General features: G+C 41.1%; 1 protein-coding gene across 5 annotated transcripts in view; it reads left to right on the forward strand.

The window, feature by feature from the left end:
- The window catches only part of tmtc1 (transmembrane O-mannosyltransferase targeting cadherins 1), an 88,366-nt gene extending 70,813 nt beyond the window's left edge, over positions 1 to 17,553 (forward strand). For 4 of the 5 annotated variants that reach the window (XM_047338548.1, XM_035147273.1, XM_047338546.1 and 1 more), the window contains 3 exons: positions 3,306 to 3,428; positions 15,062 to 15,139; positions 16,390 to 17,553. In XM_047338548.1, coding sequence (XP_047194504.1) covers positions 3,306 to 3,428; positions 15,062 to 15,139; positions 16,390 to 16,515 — 327 coding nt within the window. In that variant the 3' untranslated portion in view covers positions 16,516 to 17,553. The remainder of the gene's footprint in view (positions 1 to 3,305; positions 3,429 to 15,061; positions 15,140 to 16,389) is intronic. The other variant, XM_047338547.1, reaches the window with a different exon arrangement.
- Positions 17,554 to 18,490: the final 937 nt, after the last annotated feature.

The following is an 18,490-nucleotide window of genomic DNA, read 5'->3' on the forward strand; positions in this document are numbered from 1 at the left end:
GTGATTGGCTGGTAGATCTGTTGCTATTGGTCACCCTGGGTCATTATAATACATATGTGAGTAAACCACTCCCACACAATAATAATAATAATAATTAATATAGTTATTATTACTAATAATTTATTCATGAATATTAATTATTAGTAAGCCTATACCAAAAGCACTGCAGTCATAAGTTCTTAGTGGGACTCTGTCTGAATCTGCCCCAGTGTGTAGACGTCTGTGGTGTGTAGCTGTGAGATTCAGTGTAGCTTCTAGTCTTATTTGAAGTGTGGCACACAGGTCGGTGAGCTCCTGGCTGTGGAAGGATGGATCCATGTCATCTGTCCCGCTTCAATCAGCTGTAAACACAATCAGTACAATTAGCACAGTTCAATGACAACATACACCTATACATGTAACTGAATCTAATCTTACCCTCTTTCTTCTCTGTCGACTCCTGAACTTTTCAATGCTGCTGCAAGAGCTGCAAGGTCCGGTTGGATGTACAGGAAGCTCCTTTATACTGGCTCATAGTATGTCTTAGTGCGTCATAGTACGTCTTACAGGCAGCTGGAAAACAACATGAGTAACATGAGTATATTATTAATAAACGGAAATAGCCTCGCTAATTCACCATTGGAAGATCCACAGTAAAAAACACAATTACTACACAGTTACTTACTTACAATGGTGTCATTTTCCACACTGCAAATTTTTTTTTGGGGGGGGGGGGCGTAAAGTAAACTTATACAATGTATTTTATACAGCGCAGCGCGTATCTTCTTTAATCTTACCCTTGCTCCGGTTCATGGCGCCTGCCATTTGCCTCAGAAGTGTGAAGACGACGGACAGTTTTCCATAAAATACAACAGGACAAAAAGTCACGTTTAATTAATTAAATTGTGCAAAGAATTTGATTGAATAACATTTTTTTATTTTATTTGTATTGCACCAAATAATAACTTACATTATCGCAAGGCATAGTAAGGTTTTTTTTTTCAGCGCAGCGCCGTTCTCAAACGCGCAGCCGCCTGGCTGTTCACACGGGACATGCATTTCTCCGCGCTGGTCAGCCCCATAGACTGTATATATAAGGTCAGCCCACGATTCTGCTTTCTCCGCTTGTTGTTGTACCCGTTGAATGTCGGGGTAGTGGTAGTAGTGCTGAACACTGCGGAAGTCTTCCACACTGCTGGCTGTGTGGCGCTGACACAAATTCCAGCTCACGCACGGGAGAGCGAGCGGTCGCTCCCGAGCAGCTGCTGCAGCCTCCCAGTCCCAACGATCCAGACAAATGCCACATGTGAGTGAATCGCGGGCTGACCAGCGGAGAAATGCTCGTCCCGTGTGAACAGCCAGGCGGCTGCGTGCTTGGGAACGGCGCTGCGCTGCCTCGCAGCCTCGCTGCCTCCGGTGTAAACCCGGCGTAACGAGTGTGGGGGGACGGGGGGTGGGCCAAGACCATGTAGGGAGACTTCCAGTTCCTTGTTACGACACAAAACCCAGGAAGCTCAATCGAGTCGCTCAAGCATGACGTTTCTGACTTAGAGGAACTATAACAAAACGCACAAGTGTTTTTTCCCCAGAGTTTTTGGGTTGGTAGACATGCCAGATACCCACATTAACCTGTAGAAGCACTAACAAAGTGGAATTTGCATGCTATGTCCCCTTTAATAGACCACATTTCACCCCTCAATTGTTTGGTTCTGATACAGTGCTTTTACACATTTTTATTTGGTTTGTATGCATTAATCCTCTCTTGTTTGCTTTTGTTTAATTAATTTGGGTGGTCGGGGGTAGACAGTTTCTATCGGGTATTGGGGGTGACTCCTTTAATAGAAGCGCAGAGAAGCATGAAAGACTGTGACTCTGCCTCCTGGTCTCAAGTCTGGACGGTCATTGTTTTGACTGTCTAAAAACCTTAGTCATGTTTGATAGATATGAGAGCCGGCTGTACATGTCATCAAAGGTCACATTAGTCAGGGGTCCAGAGAATACTATGGAGGCCAACATTGTCTTTGCATAATTACACACAGAATCAATATTAATTATTGTGACTGCCGACTGAGGTATGTCTTTACTGCCGACATGTATAACAATCTCACCGTATCCACGCTAAGAATCTAACAATAGTTGTGTCAAAATTCAGTATATAGCATTGTGAGACTGAGATACACATTTATTTATTAAATAAGCAGGATTGGTCAACAAACATTGCCTCCATTAACCGAAACCTAAGGGCGGGGCTTAGTGGGAAATTGGCCATAACTCATCAATAATTTGTCCAATCATCATAATACTTAGGAGGTATCTTCATAGCATGTTGCAGATTAGGCGTCTTTAAGCATTTTGAGTTCCGCCCATAGAGGGTGCCAAAAATGTGTACCGCAATAAGCTTGAATTTCACCAAATTCTTTACCCATTGGCGTGACTGACTGCATAATTGTCGCACCGCTCCTTGAATTGAAATGATGACATGAGTCACTGTTCTCACCTAGACTGAAGTAAACCGGCTGAAGTGACTTTGCTCAACTTTGCGAAGCCTGAAACCTCCTTATTGCTTCTTTTCGCTTGAACTTTGGCCAATTTAACAGCTTCCTCCTATTGAGAGCATTAAGGCCCGAACCTTGCGGTTATATATTTTTATTTCTGTTTCCATTACATTAATGTGAAATTCACATATATTATCATAGTGTGACTGACAGTTTTAGACATTTTATTTTAGGTTGAAACCCTGTTGGGGTAGGACTGAAAACCCTGAGTTAAACCTGAAGATACCAGGATAAGCGCAAATGCTGCTTCATAGTACAGGCCCCTGGGCAGCTCTTACGATATCTAATCTTGTCCTGTCCTTGGATATTGAGTGAAGCACTGGGCATTGTCTGCATGTTTTACTTCTCACGTAAGAAGTGAAAGATAGTAATTCACAGTAATTCTTCAGAATACATAGGATATAGAAATTTCTCATGATAATTTTTTTTTTCTTGTTTAGAATTTTGACCTCCTGCATGTTCATTATTCTTTGTTCTTCTACTGGATCTCTATCCTCCTCCTTTTTCTGCCTGACTACTCTGCTCTAAATCAGTTCAGACCTTTTCCTTTCTTCATTTTCAGCTCCTTCGTGCCTTCCCCCTTCCTACTCGCCTTCATTGTTCAAAATATTTGCTGGTTTTTACAGAGCCCTATGTAATTTCTGTTGTAAACCAGCAGTGACTCTCAGTAGGTTAGCAAGAAAGTACGCTCAAAATGTGTATGGTTATCTATGTGTTTTGATGTGTTGGCTCTGTATTTATGTGTGCTTTCACTGTGTGTGTACATGCCAGGCCCTGGATGCTCTGGATAGGGCCCTGCAGCAGAATCCCAGTGATCTGACAGTAAGAGCAGAGCTGTATTTCTCCAAAGGAAACCAGCTCAGAGAGATGAACCAGCTGGACCGGGCCTTTGAGGTATTACGCTATCTTCCACACTCTCTTTTACTTTTCTTCCCTTACCCACTGCCTTTTTCCCCACTATGTCTCCTATTCTTGCTCCAAGCAAGTCAATATTTTCTATAGTCTGTGGCTACAGATCAGGACTCTAGCTCCCTGGTTGATGTATTCTGCAAAGAAAACAGTAATGTTCGCAAACATGGCCAGGAGCAAATGAAATGCCTTAAAAGAAAAAGAACTTGACATATTTTCCACAAAGCCTTTATTGTATTCCTTATTGAACTGTCAGTGATTTGAAACATGAAATTATAAACTACTGTCACATTGTGTTTAATAAAAAGCCATAAACACACAATAAAAGGAGCTAATTTATTTTAAAACTGGTGTTTATTCCTGTCATTTCAGTGTAAAACTATTCACAGGTTGTCAGTTAGTCTGACCAAATTGGTTGAGTTAACAGTTAATTCTGCTCTCTGACCTAACAAACTTGACTTGATGTTGACTTTGCCCACTGTTACCAGGAATACTTTTTCCCCTTCATGTGTACACTGTACAACAAGCTGAAAGAACTTCAGTTGATGGTGGGGAAAAAACTACTTTTCTTCATATTCTGCTTCATACTTCACTGTATGGATCAATACTGAACTCTGCACTTCAGTTGGCAGACTTCCAACTCTTAAGAGCAGAGCAGAATTTTGTAAGGTCTTGACCAAACTATGTAAAGTGTGCCTATAACGCCATCCCCTGTGACTCCATTCTCAATGAGCTGCCGCCCACCAGCTCCACCTTCCCCAGCTCAGTAGCTCTCCCTAAGCGTGCACAACATTTCCCACCTCCCTCTCTACCAAAGTGTCATCTTTCACCATCCTGGAGAGTAATGTCAACAGACTTTTCAAGAAACAGAAAGCCCCCACAAAGCCAGATTTTGTCTCTCCATCCATCCTGAAGCACTGTGTTCAGCTGTCTCCAGTGTTCACCTACATCTTTGGAGATATGTCATGTTTCAGCCTGCTTCAGACCTCCACCATCATCTCTGTCCCATAAACACAAAGCACAATGGGACTTATTGACTACAATGCTGTTGTCATGACATCTGTAGTTATGACTACCTTTGAGCACCTTGTTCTGTTACACCTCAGATCCGTCCTAGACTTACACCTGGACCACCTGCCGTTCGCCTACAGACCTGATATGTCTGTAGACAATGTTTTAAACATTGTTCTCCAATTATGCCAGGATACGGTTTGTGGACTTCAACCAGGAATACTTTTTTCCCCTCATGAGTACACTGTACAACACACTTCAACAGTGTGTGCCTGACTCCACTTGCAGGTGGATCACAGACTTTTAGGAATGTCAAACTGTGGAAACATGACTCTGGTTGCTGGACCATCAGCACCTGCTCCCCCAAAGGCTGAGTTCTTTCTCCCTGTGGTGGAAATTTGTGAGAAGTGAAATAATGTTAGACTGGTGAAACAAAGTTGTCTTTGTAAGTTTTATTTTAAGTAACATTAAGAGTTGCAGAGAAAATCTTAATTGTCTTCCTTATTAGGAGTGGAGCCGCCACCGGCAGATCGCTGATGTAGTATGTGGTTCAGCTGGTCCGTAACAGAGCAATTGTGTTCAGTCATCTGTCCATTGCTTCAAAGGCGCACAGCAAACACAGGAACCACACCATTAATAGTATTTGCATGGCAAACAATAATAAAAAAAATACACACTATACAATGTAGAGTTAACCATAAAGCATGCATAAACAATGTGGCATTCTTAGAATCTACCATAAATCACACTTCATACAAGTGACATTTTGCATTATATGACATACGCGGATGGATTGCAGCATTTAAAGCCTGCCAAACAAGTTAGCTTGTGAATGTGACAGAGATACAGAAACAGCAGCAACCTCTTCTGTCCAATAAATACAGTATTTCTACTGCAACTGACTTTCTGTTGCAAACTTCCACCTATTTCGCATCTGGCCCTACTGACATGTGCACCGTGCAGTGCAATGAATCAGATGTCATGAAACTTTCTGCCTTTGTACTGTGAGCACACACAAATGAGAAAATGGTGCACTGTCATTGAGACTGAAGACCACTAATGAAGAGTAGAGTAATGCATCTGGACTATATTTAAGAAACTATCTGGCCACAGGCATTTTAGAAATGTTTAAACCATCTGGGTGTGATGTCAAAACTATGGAAAACTGCACATATGGTCCGTGCCCATCAGATTGACTGGGCAGTGATAGGACAATATGAATGAGGGTTTTATAGTTAAATTAAGTGTGCATGATAGTGGTGTGGTGTAGGGCTCCATAAGTGGAACACCTCCTGCATCCACAGTTGCACACGTTCTACCACACATTTTGGGTGGTTTTGGCAAAGCAGATGATTTTAGGACAGACAATGTCCCACCTGAATCTATCAAAATATGTGACCTGATGTCCTGATACTGTCATTGTTAATTCTGGTTATTTCTCATAGCCTACTTCACTATTGTCATACATTGCAAATGTGAGATTTTCAGTTTTGTGAGCATTAGTCTTAGCTTCAATGTGATTTATATATAATATGCATTATATTGTCGTACGTAGTCTGAGGCTGTGACTCACCCAGCGATTTGTTGCGTGTGTGCTCTGCAGGCTGGTCCGTGGCTGACGTCTGTTCCCCTGCCTCCAACTCTCAGTCTGATGAGTCGTTCTGCTTTGAGCTCGTAGACTGTCTTTGTGCCAATGTCCACGTTGGCCACACAGATGGCAGACATCAAGGTCATAGGGCCTGCACTGACAACTCGGAACTCTGCAGCCAAGTCCTTTCCCTCAGCCTCTGCCATGTCCTCTCCCTCTATTTTCCATGGTACATGGTTAACTGGGCGCAGTCAAGCTTTTTCTGTAGCATGTTTTTCTTGTTTTGATCTCGCTGGTACAGCTGATCTTCTGCAGGGATGCTCTCTTCCATGTTATCCAATTTTCCCAGGTAATGTTCCTTGAGATTGCAGTTCATAGGCCTCCAGTGGGGATGCTCCCATTGGACGGTATTCTTGTGACAAACGGTTCCAGCTACGCCCTCTACTGGGTTGGACACATGAACCAAAGCTTCCACAATATCTTGTTCAGACTATGGCCTGAAGAATAGGATAGGGCTGTCAGTCCCAGGCACTTCCAGCATCAGGAACAGCTGAACCTCACTCTTGCTTCGCTAACATATTTATTGCTTCATGTTTCCCCTTTAGTCTCTCTAATCAGCGTAGAGTCACCTGTTCCGCTTCGTCAATGTCTGTCAACAGTGCTGAAGCTGAGGGCGTGTCGATCGTGGTGCTGGAGCATAGCGAGGAGGAGGGACGGAGTCCAAGTCGGGATCCAGCTGGAATGGATTTCTTGATTTATTTTTTCGAATAAAACAGGGTACATTGTGTTAGCTGGTGGTTTACAATTCTGTCTCAAGCTTCTCTTTTCTCTATTCTCTGCTTCTTGTCTGCACATACCATGTTATTGTGGCTCCATCCTTTTCTTGAAGAGCCCACTAAAACTAAAAAGTCAAAGCATGTAGTTGACGCATACTCCAAATTTGCATATCTATTATCAATATAACAAATTTGAGTAATTGTAACAATAACAAGAATAACCAAAACCCTTTTATGTTCTTTCTTCAGGTTGTAAAGATACACAAAAAATATCATTACTAAACAAATAAGTGTCTTTATCCTATCCTATCCTTTTACTTTGACGCTACCTCTGTCAAGAGGCATATCTTGGTAATGTGTCTTTCTATCGTGCTTGTCTTTGTCTGGACATGGACACTCTGGACAGCTCCTTTCGAGTCTGGCTTCATCTAGACAAATCTTCCTATTACCCAGGAGTTTTGTGGAGCAGAGGATTCCACAATAAGGACAACATCTCCGAGGATAAAGTCCCTCCTTGTTGTGCTCTAGGAGTGTAATATCCACCTAACTCCTCTTTCCAGCATATATTCTTGAATCCTGGACTGGTTCAAGTCATTTTGTGATTCCTACAGCTCTCTCTCTCTGCACAGACAAAGTTTGTGCCATTATCTGAACAAAAAACTGGCACTTGACCTCTTATACTTAGAAAGCAGCACAGTGCATTAATGCATGATCTGGTGCTGAGTGAGTATGCTACCTCTAAAGAACACCATATCTCTTCACACTGCCCTCCTACTCTCAACACTCCATCTTTTAAGTATGGATCCAACTTAAAAATACGACTGCTTTTCTTCACAGGACGTTTTTCTTCTTGCAGGGCTTTTTCTCCTTTGCATATTTTTGTTTCTGACAAAGGGAAACTAATCCCAATTCCGCTTTGGAAAGGTCTTCAGTGGTAAGCACTTGTGGTGTAAAGCTCTGTTTGTACTTGAGCATCCTTTGCTGAAGTAAAAACTCAGCCTTTGATGGGTTGTTTTCACATTGATTTATTGTTTCTTGAGACTCTGATGGCCTAAGCTAAGCCATTGCTTTCTTGAGTTTGTACCAGCTTGAGGAGTGATTCACAAACTGAGTCATTGCATCTGGTTTCTTATCACTCTGTATAAGGAATATTATGGCTGACCTTTTGACCTACGAGTCTTCTTCTATAGAGAGAATGGGCTAGTCTGGGCGGTCTGGCCATTCACACTCAGGATTTAATAGGAATTCCAGTCCCTGTATCCAGTTTTCATTCTTTGACACACTTTCAGCGCATGTCCCTCTTGAAGCCTGGTCTGCAGAGTTCACATACCTCCACTGAGAAGGCTTTGTAGCTTTTTGAATGAGGTAGACTCTGTTAGCCACAAAGGTTTAATATCAAGCAGCATCATTTTCAATATACTTATGTCCAAAGGATTGATTGATCCAGCCTTAGCTGTAGTTTTAACCGAAGAATATTGTCCATTTTCAGTTCTATCACAGCTACTGTCAATTCCATCTTGGGGACAGTGACTTGCTTGAGGGGTGCCACTCTCGATTTTCCCATCAGGAATGAAGTTTGTTTTTGGTCCTTTTCCTTGGCCAACATGATGTAAGATACTGTACAATAACCCTCAGTTCTGGCATCAGAGAAGTGGTGAAGTGGTCCTGACTTAATGACACCAAATCCTGCAGGTTTGATACATCTGTTGACACTGAACGATGACAGCATTTGCAGGGCTGCCAACCACTTTTCCCATCTCTTTGCTTGTTCTTCTGACACCTCTCCATCCCATGCCTTTTTGTCTTTGCTCTCTTAAAAGGAGCTTGGTGGGAAGGATGAAAGGCGCCAGGAAACCTTGAGTGTTGTAGGCTGAACTTATTGTTGACAAGATTCCTTTTCTTGTACAAGGCTTCTCTTGCACTTCAATTTTGAGCTTAAAGGTGTCAGACTGTGTGCACCACTGGACACCTAAAGCCCTCTGCACAGGAGCCGATCTTTTTCAAGGTCGAGGTCTTTAACCTCTGAAGCCCTCTCTACTTCTGGAATCGACATTATCAATGCTTTTGAGTTGCTTGTCCATTTAGTCAAGCAAAATCCTACACTGAGGCAATATGTCCTCAAGTCCTTAGCGAGAATAAAAGCATGTTGGTCTGATGACACTGAGCAACATAAAAGTTATTTAAGGCAATCTCAACTGCTTCAGTGGTGGTTCTCTCCATTCTGTCTTCAGCTGTCCTTTTTAGGGCGTATGAGGCGCCGCTATGGGAGGAAGTTGCTCCGAACAAGTGTACACACATCCTGTCTTCTACTGGCTCAGACTTCAGATTGAGAGGCCGAGAGAGTATACCACTGAGGTGAATGAACAATTTGGCGATGAGTGGATAGATGTCCGGGGTTCTTGTAGAGCTGGTGATTTGATGATTGAGACCAGGTGTGGAAATAGTGCCAGGTGCCAGGAGTGGAGATAGCTCCCACGACACACACACACATTCACACACACACAGGGAAGGAGGAGACAAGGAGGGGAACACAGAAAATAGGGAAACACTAATGTAACGGCATAAGTTGTGACAGAAAACCACTCTAATTTCTTATTTTTAGGATGGTATATGGAATTCCATGATGGGGAATGCCTATGTGGAAGCCAGGTTTCTTGTGAAACTTCCTTTGTATGCTTGTAAGACATTGTTCAGCCAGATGTCTGTTGTCAGGCATTTTTACGTCTTTGTCTTTAAGTGGCAGTCCTATGCAGTAATGACCATTTACTATCTGAATAGAGTCGAGGAACTAACGATCTTCCTGGGACATCTCAGCCTTATCATCATAACTTCTTTCTGGGAAGTCTGCATTTACAGTTGAGTCAACAGGTTTTCCACATTAGACACTGAAATGCGATCGACTGAGTGATTCACCATTTCTTGGTTAGCTGAAGTGGATGTGATTCTTCTGAGTGGACCGTTAATGAACCACCTGAAAGGTGTCTTGTGAAACTGGAATAAATACCATTTATAGTGAGATAAATCCCAGAATTCAGGCTTACTTGTCGTCCCTAAAGTCTCTAAAAGTAGAGTAGGAGCCAGAGCTTTCAGCTATCAAGCTCCTCTCCTGTGGAATCATCTCCCACTTTCAGTTCGGGAGGCAGACACCATCTGTACGTTTAAGAGTAGGCTTAAAACCTTCCTTTACGATAAAGCTTATAGTTAGAGCCAGTCCAGGCTTGTCTTAGACCTCAATGCAAGGACAGGATGAGAACCTGACACACTCAGCACACAGGGAGACAAACATCTACCAGAAGGTAGAAACACCCCCTCTCCAATATGCCCCCCCAGACAAAACTACGACAAAGTAACAAACAAACATGGGTCACAGCTCTTACAGCTCTGTCGTTCACTGGGCCTGTATATAGTCAACAGTAGGTTTCGAGTGGACTTACTACGGTAGGTACACTTACAGCTCATCTCTGGGTAACAGTACAATAGATTACTTCATCACTGACCTCAGACTGGTGTCTCTCAGAGCATTCACTGTTGGCAAACTAACACCCCTGTCAGACCACAGCAAAACCAGAATATACGTCTTCACTATGGTGAAACATTAAAACAGTATAAAAATATAGTGAGGAAAAAAAAGAACCATGTTAGAAACCAGCTACATGCCTTTGAGGAATCCATAAAAAATAACAACTTCTGGAAAAGTGGAACACTCTAAACAAACAAAAACATGAGGACCTACCCATCCAAAATGGAGATGTATGGGTAAACCACTTCTCCAATCTCTTTGGCCCAATAGAAAAGAATGAACAGCAAAAACACATTCAAGATAAACTACAAAGTTTAGAATCAACCATAAAAGACTATCAGAACCCCCTAGACCCCCCAATTACATTGAAAGAACTACAGGGCAAAATAAAATCACTCAAAACCAAGAAGGCCAGGGGTGTTGACGGCATCCTTAATCAAATGATACAAATTCACAGACCTCGAATTCCAATTGGCTATACTAAAACCTTTTAACATCGTTCTTGGCTCTGGGATTTGGAACCAAGGACTGATAATGCCACTCCACAAAAGTGAAGACAAATTTGACCCCAATAACTACTGTGGGATCTGTAGTAATAGCAACCTTGGGGAAATCCTTTGTGGGATTATAAGAGATCCAGCCTCTACCCCACAAATACAAATTCTTTTTAGATACTATTGCTCTAGAACAAACAAAAACCTATACCTACCTCGGCCTAAACATCAGTACTACAGGTAACTTTAACAAAGCTGTGAACGACCTGAGAGACAAGGCAAGAAGAGCTTTTTACACCATCAAAAAGAACATCAAGTTGGACATCCCAATTCTAATCTGGCTTAAAATATTGGACTCTGTGATAGAACCAATTTCCCTTTATGGCTGCAAGGTCTGGGGTCCACTCACCAACCAAGATTTTACAAAATGGGACAAACACCAAATTGAGATTCTGCATGCAGAATTCTGCAAATCCATTCTCCGAGTCCAGTGGAAAACTCCAAATAATGCATGCAGAGCAGAATTAGGACAATACCCACTCATTATAAGAATACAAAAGAGAGCATCTAAATTATTTAATCACCAAAAAGAAAGTGACCCTGACACACTCCATCAAAAAGTCCTCACCTATAGAGAGACCCAAGAGAAGCCCCCTCAGCCAGCTGGTCCTGGGAATCTGTTCACAAACACAAACAGAGCCCCCAGACTAAACCAAATTATAAAAAAAGAAAAAGAAAACTATTTGACACATTGGAAAGAATCCACCAAAAACCACAACAAACTGGAATGTTATTTGCTCCTAAACAGAGGATACTCAGTGGCAGATTACCTGACCATGTCTACAGTACAGACTCGGTGACCACAGCCTGGCCCGTGGAGAGAGGCCGCCACAGGCAGACCTGGCTCCCCAGAGAAGAAAGACTGTGCACCCACTGCACACAGCAGGAGGTGGAAACCAAGCTGCACTTTTACAATACAGCAATGTATTGCAGTAGCAAGATTTGAGAGCTATTGTGACCAAAAAAGGGCGTCCAATGGAAAACAACCACCATGAAGACTGTCAATCACCTGTGTATTCTTGCACTGACCATTTGCACTGTGCTGATATCTGTACATAGACACACTCGCTGTACATACATACAGAACAAATAATTTTAAATACATTCATTTAAAAAATAAAAAATAAAATAAAAAAAGTTGTACTGTTTGTATAGCTCTCACTTACTTGTATTTATTTTTTTAACTGCAAATCCACATTTTTCTATTTTATTTTAAGTTATTTTTTACTTATATGTTTATATTTCTAACAGCACAGTCTGAATTCATTTATAACATTTTTTGTTTCTGTTTCCCATGCCAATAAAGCTCCTTTGAATTTGAATTTGATAGAAGAGAAAGAGAGAGTGACATAGTTAAATAATTAAGGGGGGTGGCACAGAGACAGAGAAAGAGAGAGGGGGAGAGAAACTCTAGGCCTATAGCAGCATAACTAAGGGATCGTTTAGGGCTAATGGTACAGAGTTGAGACCAGGAGGCAGAGTTGCAGTCTTACAAGCTCAAAGTCGAAAGTCCGATGAGATAGTTCAGGGGTCAGGAAGTTAAGGATCCATAACCGTGATGGTTATGCTTCCTCACAGTGCCCAGCTAAAGAGGGGATGTGTCTGACTGCCACTTGGACTTGGTTTGTAGTATACAGGCAGTAATCTTATCTGGTTGAACATTCCCTTGATGTCACTGCTGACAGCAATGGATTGTTCCCTGAACCGTAACAGGACACCCAGGAGAGATACAGCCAGGTTTGGGCCTGGCAATAGTAGCATGTTCAGGTTCCAGGCCCAATAGGAGAAGGAGCAGTTAAACACAACTTGATTTTTCCCATTCTGTGTCACTATATGGTGGAGAATGAACCACTACTCCTTAGAGAATACACAAGCTGACAAGAACCTAAAATATCCGAGTCACAAGGAAGAAAGAACTAAACAAAAAACGTCCATTTAAGTCTACTAGAATCCAGATTTTTATTTGGATCCGCACCAAATTGCACACACTCATACATCGAGTCCATTAAATAAGCCTGATTTTATTCAGTAAGATCAATGCATCACTCACAAGGAAATAGATGAAAGTGTGAAAATGTTTTGCAATGTAAAAAAAAAAAAGGGATAGCAAAAATTCTGTAGCTCATGTCCCATCCTTTCCAAGAGTCTTGTGGAAATCCAATCAATAGTTTTTGCATAATCCTGACATTCAAACAAACCAAAGAAATGACAAAAACACAAGTCAGAGAAAGGTACAAAAGCGGTATCTGCATTCGTAGGCTCCCCAGAGACCCAATTAAAAGTTCAAAAGCATTGAAAAGGGACAATTTCACAAAATGTCTCCTTTATGATATGATGAGGCTTGATCATTAAAGGCTTTGTAGGTAAGGGGCAGGATTTGGAATTCTATTCTGAATTTCACATCAAGCCAATATAAAGAGGCTAATGTGGGAGTAACATAGGGCAAAACTTGATTAGTAATAGTTGTATGGGAGTCTTTTTCTATTTTCTTACAATGCTTACAGCTCACGCTGCAGCATTTTAGATTGGTGGTAGACTTTTCACAGACTTATTGATACACCCACGTAAGTGTGTACAATGTGGCGCAGGAGGCAGAGAGGGTCGTCCACTAACCAAAAGGTCAGTGGTGCAATCCTCCAAATCGATTCCAAAATAGGTCTTGGGCTTTGCCACTGAAAGCTTTGTATGATAATATGTGATAATAAAAAGCGCTGCATATAGTGCTGTATGAATGTATGTGTGAATGGGTGATTGCAACTTGTAAAGCACATTGATAGATATAGCCATTTACATCATTTATGATAAATAATACAATTATATAATAAGTTTAAAATTTTCATTTTGTAGCACAGGTGGAGGCTGTTCTGGAGACTTTATTTTATAAGAGTCAAAGGACATGTCCTGGTTGTTATGGACGTTTTCTGGAAGCTGGTGAAAGGAGAACTCAGGCAGAAGCTGATGTCTTATGCAGAGGAGTTTAATGTAGACTTGATGCATCAAAGAGACCAGAAGCTGGAAGAATATAAAAACACTGACAGAGTAACATAAGCAATTGTCACCCCATGTCTGAATATGTCTCATACAGCATCCTCATGTTACACGTAGGTGTTGGCATCCTATTGGATAGTTAAGCAGTTATGCATTCCTAATCATGTTGTGTCCTTATGTCTTGCCATTTCATTAGATGTTATTTAGCTGACGCTTTTATCCAAATTACAATTAGGCCATTTTTGGGGGGCATGGGCTGGGATTTGAGCCACTGACCTTCTGGTTGGAGGACAACTGCTCTTCCCCATTACAATTAGACAATTTTTTGGGGCATGGGCTGGGATTTGAGCCACTGACCTTCTGGTTGGAGGACAACTGCTCTACCCCATCAGCCACAGCCTGCTAGCTTGCCAGCTTGCCACTGGTGTAATACGCAAAAGAGTTGGAGTTTGGTGCCTCTTTGTCTGGGGCTGAATTGGATTTGAAAGTCCCTGAGCTCAGACACTACAATGTACTGCTAGTTGGCCCTTTATCTATAACCTGACCATGGGTACTGCTTGAAGAGAAGGGAGGATATGTGGAATAAGACCAAATTCTATTCTATTCTCCTAATGGTCAACAGATGTAATGTGCGAGGATGGTCAAAGCTTCCTCAACTGGAGGCCAAGGTAATGTCACCCAATTGTCAATTTATTTCTGCAATGTTCTCGCCCTGACAATCTGACAAATGATTTCCATGTAATAATAATTTCACTTCTTTGCACTCTCTCTGACAACCGTCTTTTTACTCTGCCTTTGAATCGGATAGTTTGGAACAAGTGTCAACACTGTAAACAGCACATTGTACGCTAAGCTTACATCTAAATCAAAAATACAAACAAGTAAGTATTACATATTTATTTGGGCTGCTGTGGCTCAGGATGTCCAGCTGGTTGTCTACTAACTTTTAAGTAACTGGTTCAATCTCCCGCTCCTCCAGTCTTCCAATGGTCACTTAATCAACACACCAATTCGTCCCTAATGCCAAGATTTAGTATAACTTTGTTGAGAAGCTATCTTTAGCTGTATCTCAATACTGTTACATTATATATGGAGTTGCTATAACAAAATGGTATCACTGTCATCAGTAAGTCTTTAGATTTAATTTCAGTGACAACTTCTTTTGTTTTTTCTCCCATTAGAGCTACAAACTAGCGGTTGAACTCAAACCTGACCGGTCCCAGGCCTGGATGAATATGGGAGGGATTCAACACATTAAGGTAGTGCTTAGCTACCCACTAAGAAATAACTATTTATGTAAACAGAAAAGTTGTTTTTTGTAGAATGAATGTAATTCTTATAGGCCTATATCTGTTTTTGTTCAGACCGAAACACACACAGAGAGGAAGATTATGACAGTTTTATCATGGGGTGTAAAAGTGTGATACCACTTTCCCTTCAGATTTCTGCACCCTGTGTAGATAGATTTTATAAAGCAATTTTTTTAAATATGTAAAAAATATAGTTATATATAGTTAAATATAGCCCAGGACATAAATGAAACCAATCAAATAAAATTTGTGAAAAACAAGCAGACACTGGAAAATCTGAAGGTCCTTTACCTCACTGACCATATGATAACAAACTTCATAATATATAGAACCCCTTGATTGACATTTGAGACCCTAAAACCCAAAATCGTATTATTTGTCACTTCTAATTGTCATTAAAATGTCTTTTAAAAGAGTATTATGTCCATTGTTAGGCACGCAGGGTTTCCTATACATTCATATTGCATTGGCATTTGATCCGCTCTTGAGTTTATGAGAAACATATTTAAACACAAGAAAGTCCAACATTTTGCACGCATTCCGTCCATCTGCCACACGAGACTCGAGGCGCACAGGGATTCATGTGACTGGAACGATTTTGATTCATGAGATCATTGATTAATAACTAAATAAATGTGATCGCCTAGAGCGACAGAGACGAGCGGACACACACAGGCTGCCGGCAGGAGGGAAGTTCTTCTGACGCAACGCAGTGTTTTAACTTCATTGTTGCAGAAAAAGCGACACCCGATTATCCATCAACACATAAATATGAAAGGGAGGGGGCACACAGACAGAAGCTGCTTTCAGACATGCACTGAACTCTTTTGCACACAATCTCATTATATAAAAGAAAACTTGAAAAACACTTAAAAATAATACAGATTCACTTTAAATAAACGTGGGAGTGTCCGGGGCGCAGAGAGCTGCGTACTGTGGAATATCTGCAACAGCCAATTAAAGAGCAGCCTCAGGTCCTGCGGTTGCCAAAAGTTTAAGGACTTACATTCACTCTTATTTGGCTGGCGCCCCACACCAGGAAGTGTATGTATTTAGACAATTTGAAAAAAATTCTAATGAATGCTCACAGGCGCTTACTGTCTACCAGGTGCATTGTACAAGTAAACTATTATTATCTAATTAAATTATGCATTAACATGATTAAACAGGCTTTTTCTTCTCTGTGTTTGCACATGCAGGGAGATTATGCAGCAGCCAGGATGTACTACCAGCGAGCCCTGCTTTTGAACCCTGGTTCCAAACTTCTGAAGGAAAACTTGGCCAAGCTGGACCGGCTAGAAAGGAAACTGACAGTCGAGGCATAGACCACCACAGTCTGAAAGATGCTGCATCATCATGGGTATAGATCAAGGGAGGAAGACACTGCCCACACTTCTGGAGCCAGTCTGGACAAAATAGACTTGGATTTGGATGGACTTGTTAAGACTGTAGGGTGTTTGGTGTGTTGGAGTAAGGAGATGGGTCATGCGACAGTCCAGAAACCTTTTGCTTCATGTGTTTCACGAAGGGAATGAAATTCATTCTTCACCTGTCTTCATTCTTCACCTGCCTCAGCCACCTTCATCTCAGGTGGCTGAGGCAGTTCCTAATCCTCCTGAGAGGGGTAGAGAGAGAGTGAAACTCCAAATTATACAAAGATATAACTGTTGAAAGCCAAGTAAATGGACCATAAAGTTTGGATCTTTGTTTTGCAAATGAAGGGAATGGTTGACACAAGATTAATTTGTGTCTGTTTGAACTTGCAGACCTGGTATTAGCCTAGGGCCACATGCACCAATATCTTCTTTAGAATTTTCTTTAATTTGTTCTTAAGAAGTTTCCGTAGAAAACTCGATTCATGATGCAATCTTAAACTGCAGAATTGTTTGCACCTGAATTCTTATATTGATGAATGACATGTCATGTAATTAGCATAAGATGGTGGCCACTTGTGACTGCATCTCTCACGACAGATGTTAATATCAGGTATTCCATGTTCATTTGACTTCCATTATTCAGAACTCTGTACAACCTGATGTAATAAGGCTTCTTCAAGTATAATAAGTGTGTCTGGGTGAGATTTGTGGATTCATGCAGACCAAAACCTTTGAAGCTTGCCATCATGCTATATGTGGGAATACAATTGGAATACTAAAATAATAAATGAGTAAATATAATGGTTGGAAATATAAAGATAAATAAAGAGAATAAGTAAATGTGAGATATGAAGACAAATTGGCAATTATAAAATAATAATTATAAGCATTTTCTCATTTATTTCTGTATATATATTATACGTTATAAAAAAAATTGTATTGTATATAGAGGGACTTGCTATTTTTTAAAGAATTTAAAACAATAAAAGTGAATTGTGTTAACCCTGTACTGTTCAATACACTCACAATACACAGTGCAGCGTCTTGAGTGCGGCGTCTTGAGGTAAGGTCAAACCTGACATGTATTTTTACCCCCAGTGTGACCAATCCTGATTTTCAGCCTGGGCTGTTGGTCACTAGGTTAAAGCATTGGGTTAAAAATGGCATCGTTAGGCTGAAGGACTTATATGCGATGATATGATAATGACATTTAAACATATGATTGGAAAATTTGGCAACCCCAGACAAGATTTTTTTCACTATCTGCAGATGGGCCACTATATATTACACTGCAATGAAGAAAAGAAAGACGTTGTCCGTGTTTGTTCCTTCAACTCAATTAAAAAATGGCGGCAACTCTGTCAAAGATGACATACTGCCAAGAGGACCAATCACAGCTCTTGCGGTCTGCATCACCTTTTACACGTAGTTATATTTTTGGGGAGGTCCGTCGAAGCTATGCCGCAGCCTATGAATAGACGCAGAAAAATGAGCTTTAGCCCTTGGGTCGAGTCCTTATCTGTGGAGATATAATGGAGGTATTCCATCAAAGTGGCTTAATTGAAAAGGTCCAGTTTGAATTAGATTAAATTAAGGCTTAAGCTGTTCCACTAACACAATTCAGTCGGGTCTAATCAAGGCTGATTCTAGCCAGGTTCTAATAAGCCTTGTGTTGGCCATTTGCATGCAGCCCAGAATAATTGAATTTAGAGAAGAGGATATGAGTCCATGAAAGACACAAAAACCTGTGTGATGTGTTTTTATGCAGCAGAGCAACAAATAATCATAGGGCTCTATGAAGAATTTAAATTCATATTTACCAAGAAAGGAGACATGTCATTCTTAGATTCTTAGCACTGATCTTGCAAAGTGAGCTAAATTTCAGTATTAGTATAAGAATCTGCAGATCTTTCTCCACAACAAC

The sequence above is a fragment of the Hippoglossus stenolepis genome, chromosome 22, assembly GCF_022539355.2.
Source record: "Hippoglossus stenolepis isolate QCI-W04-F060 chromosome 22, HSTE1.2, whole genome shotgun sequence".
Taxonomy (NCBI): Eukaryota; Metazoa; Chordata; class Actinopteri; order Pleuronectiformes; family Pleuronectidae; genus Hippoglossus; species Hippoglossus stenolepis.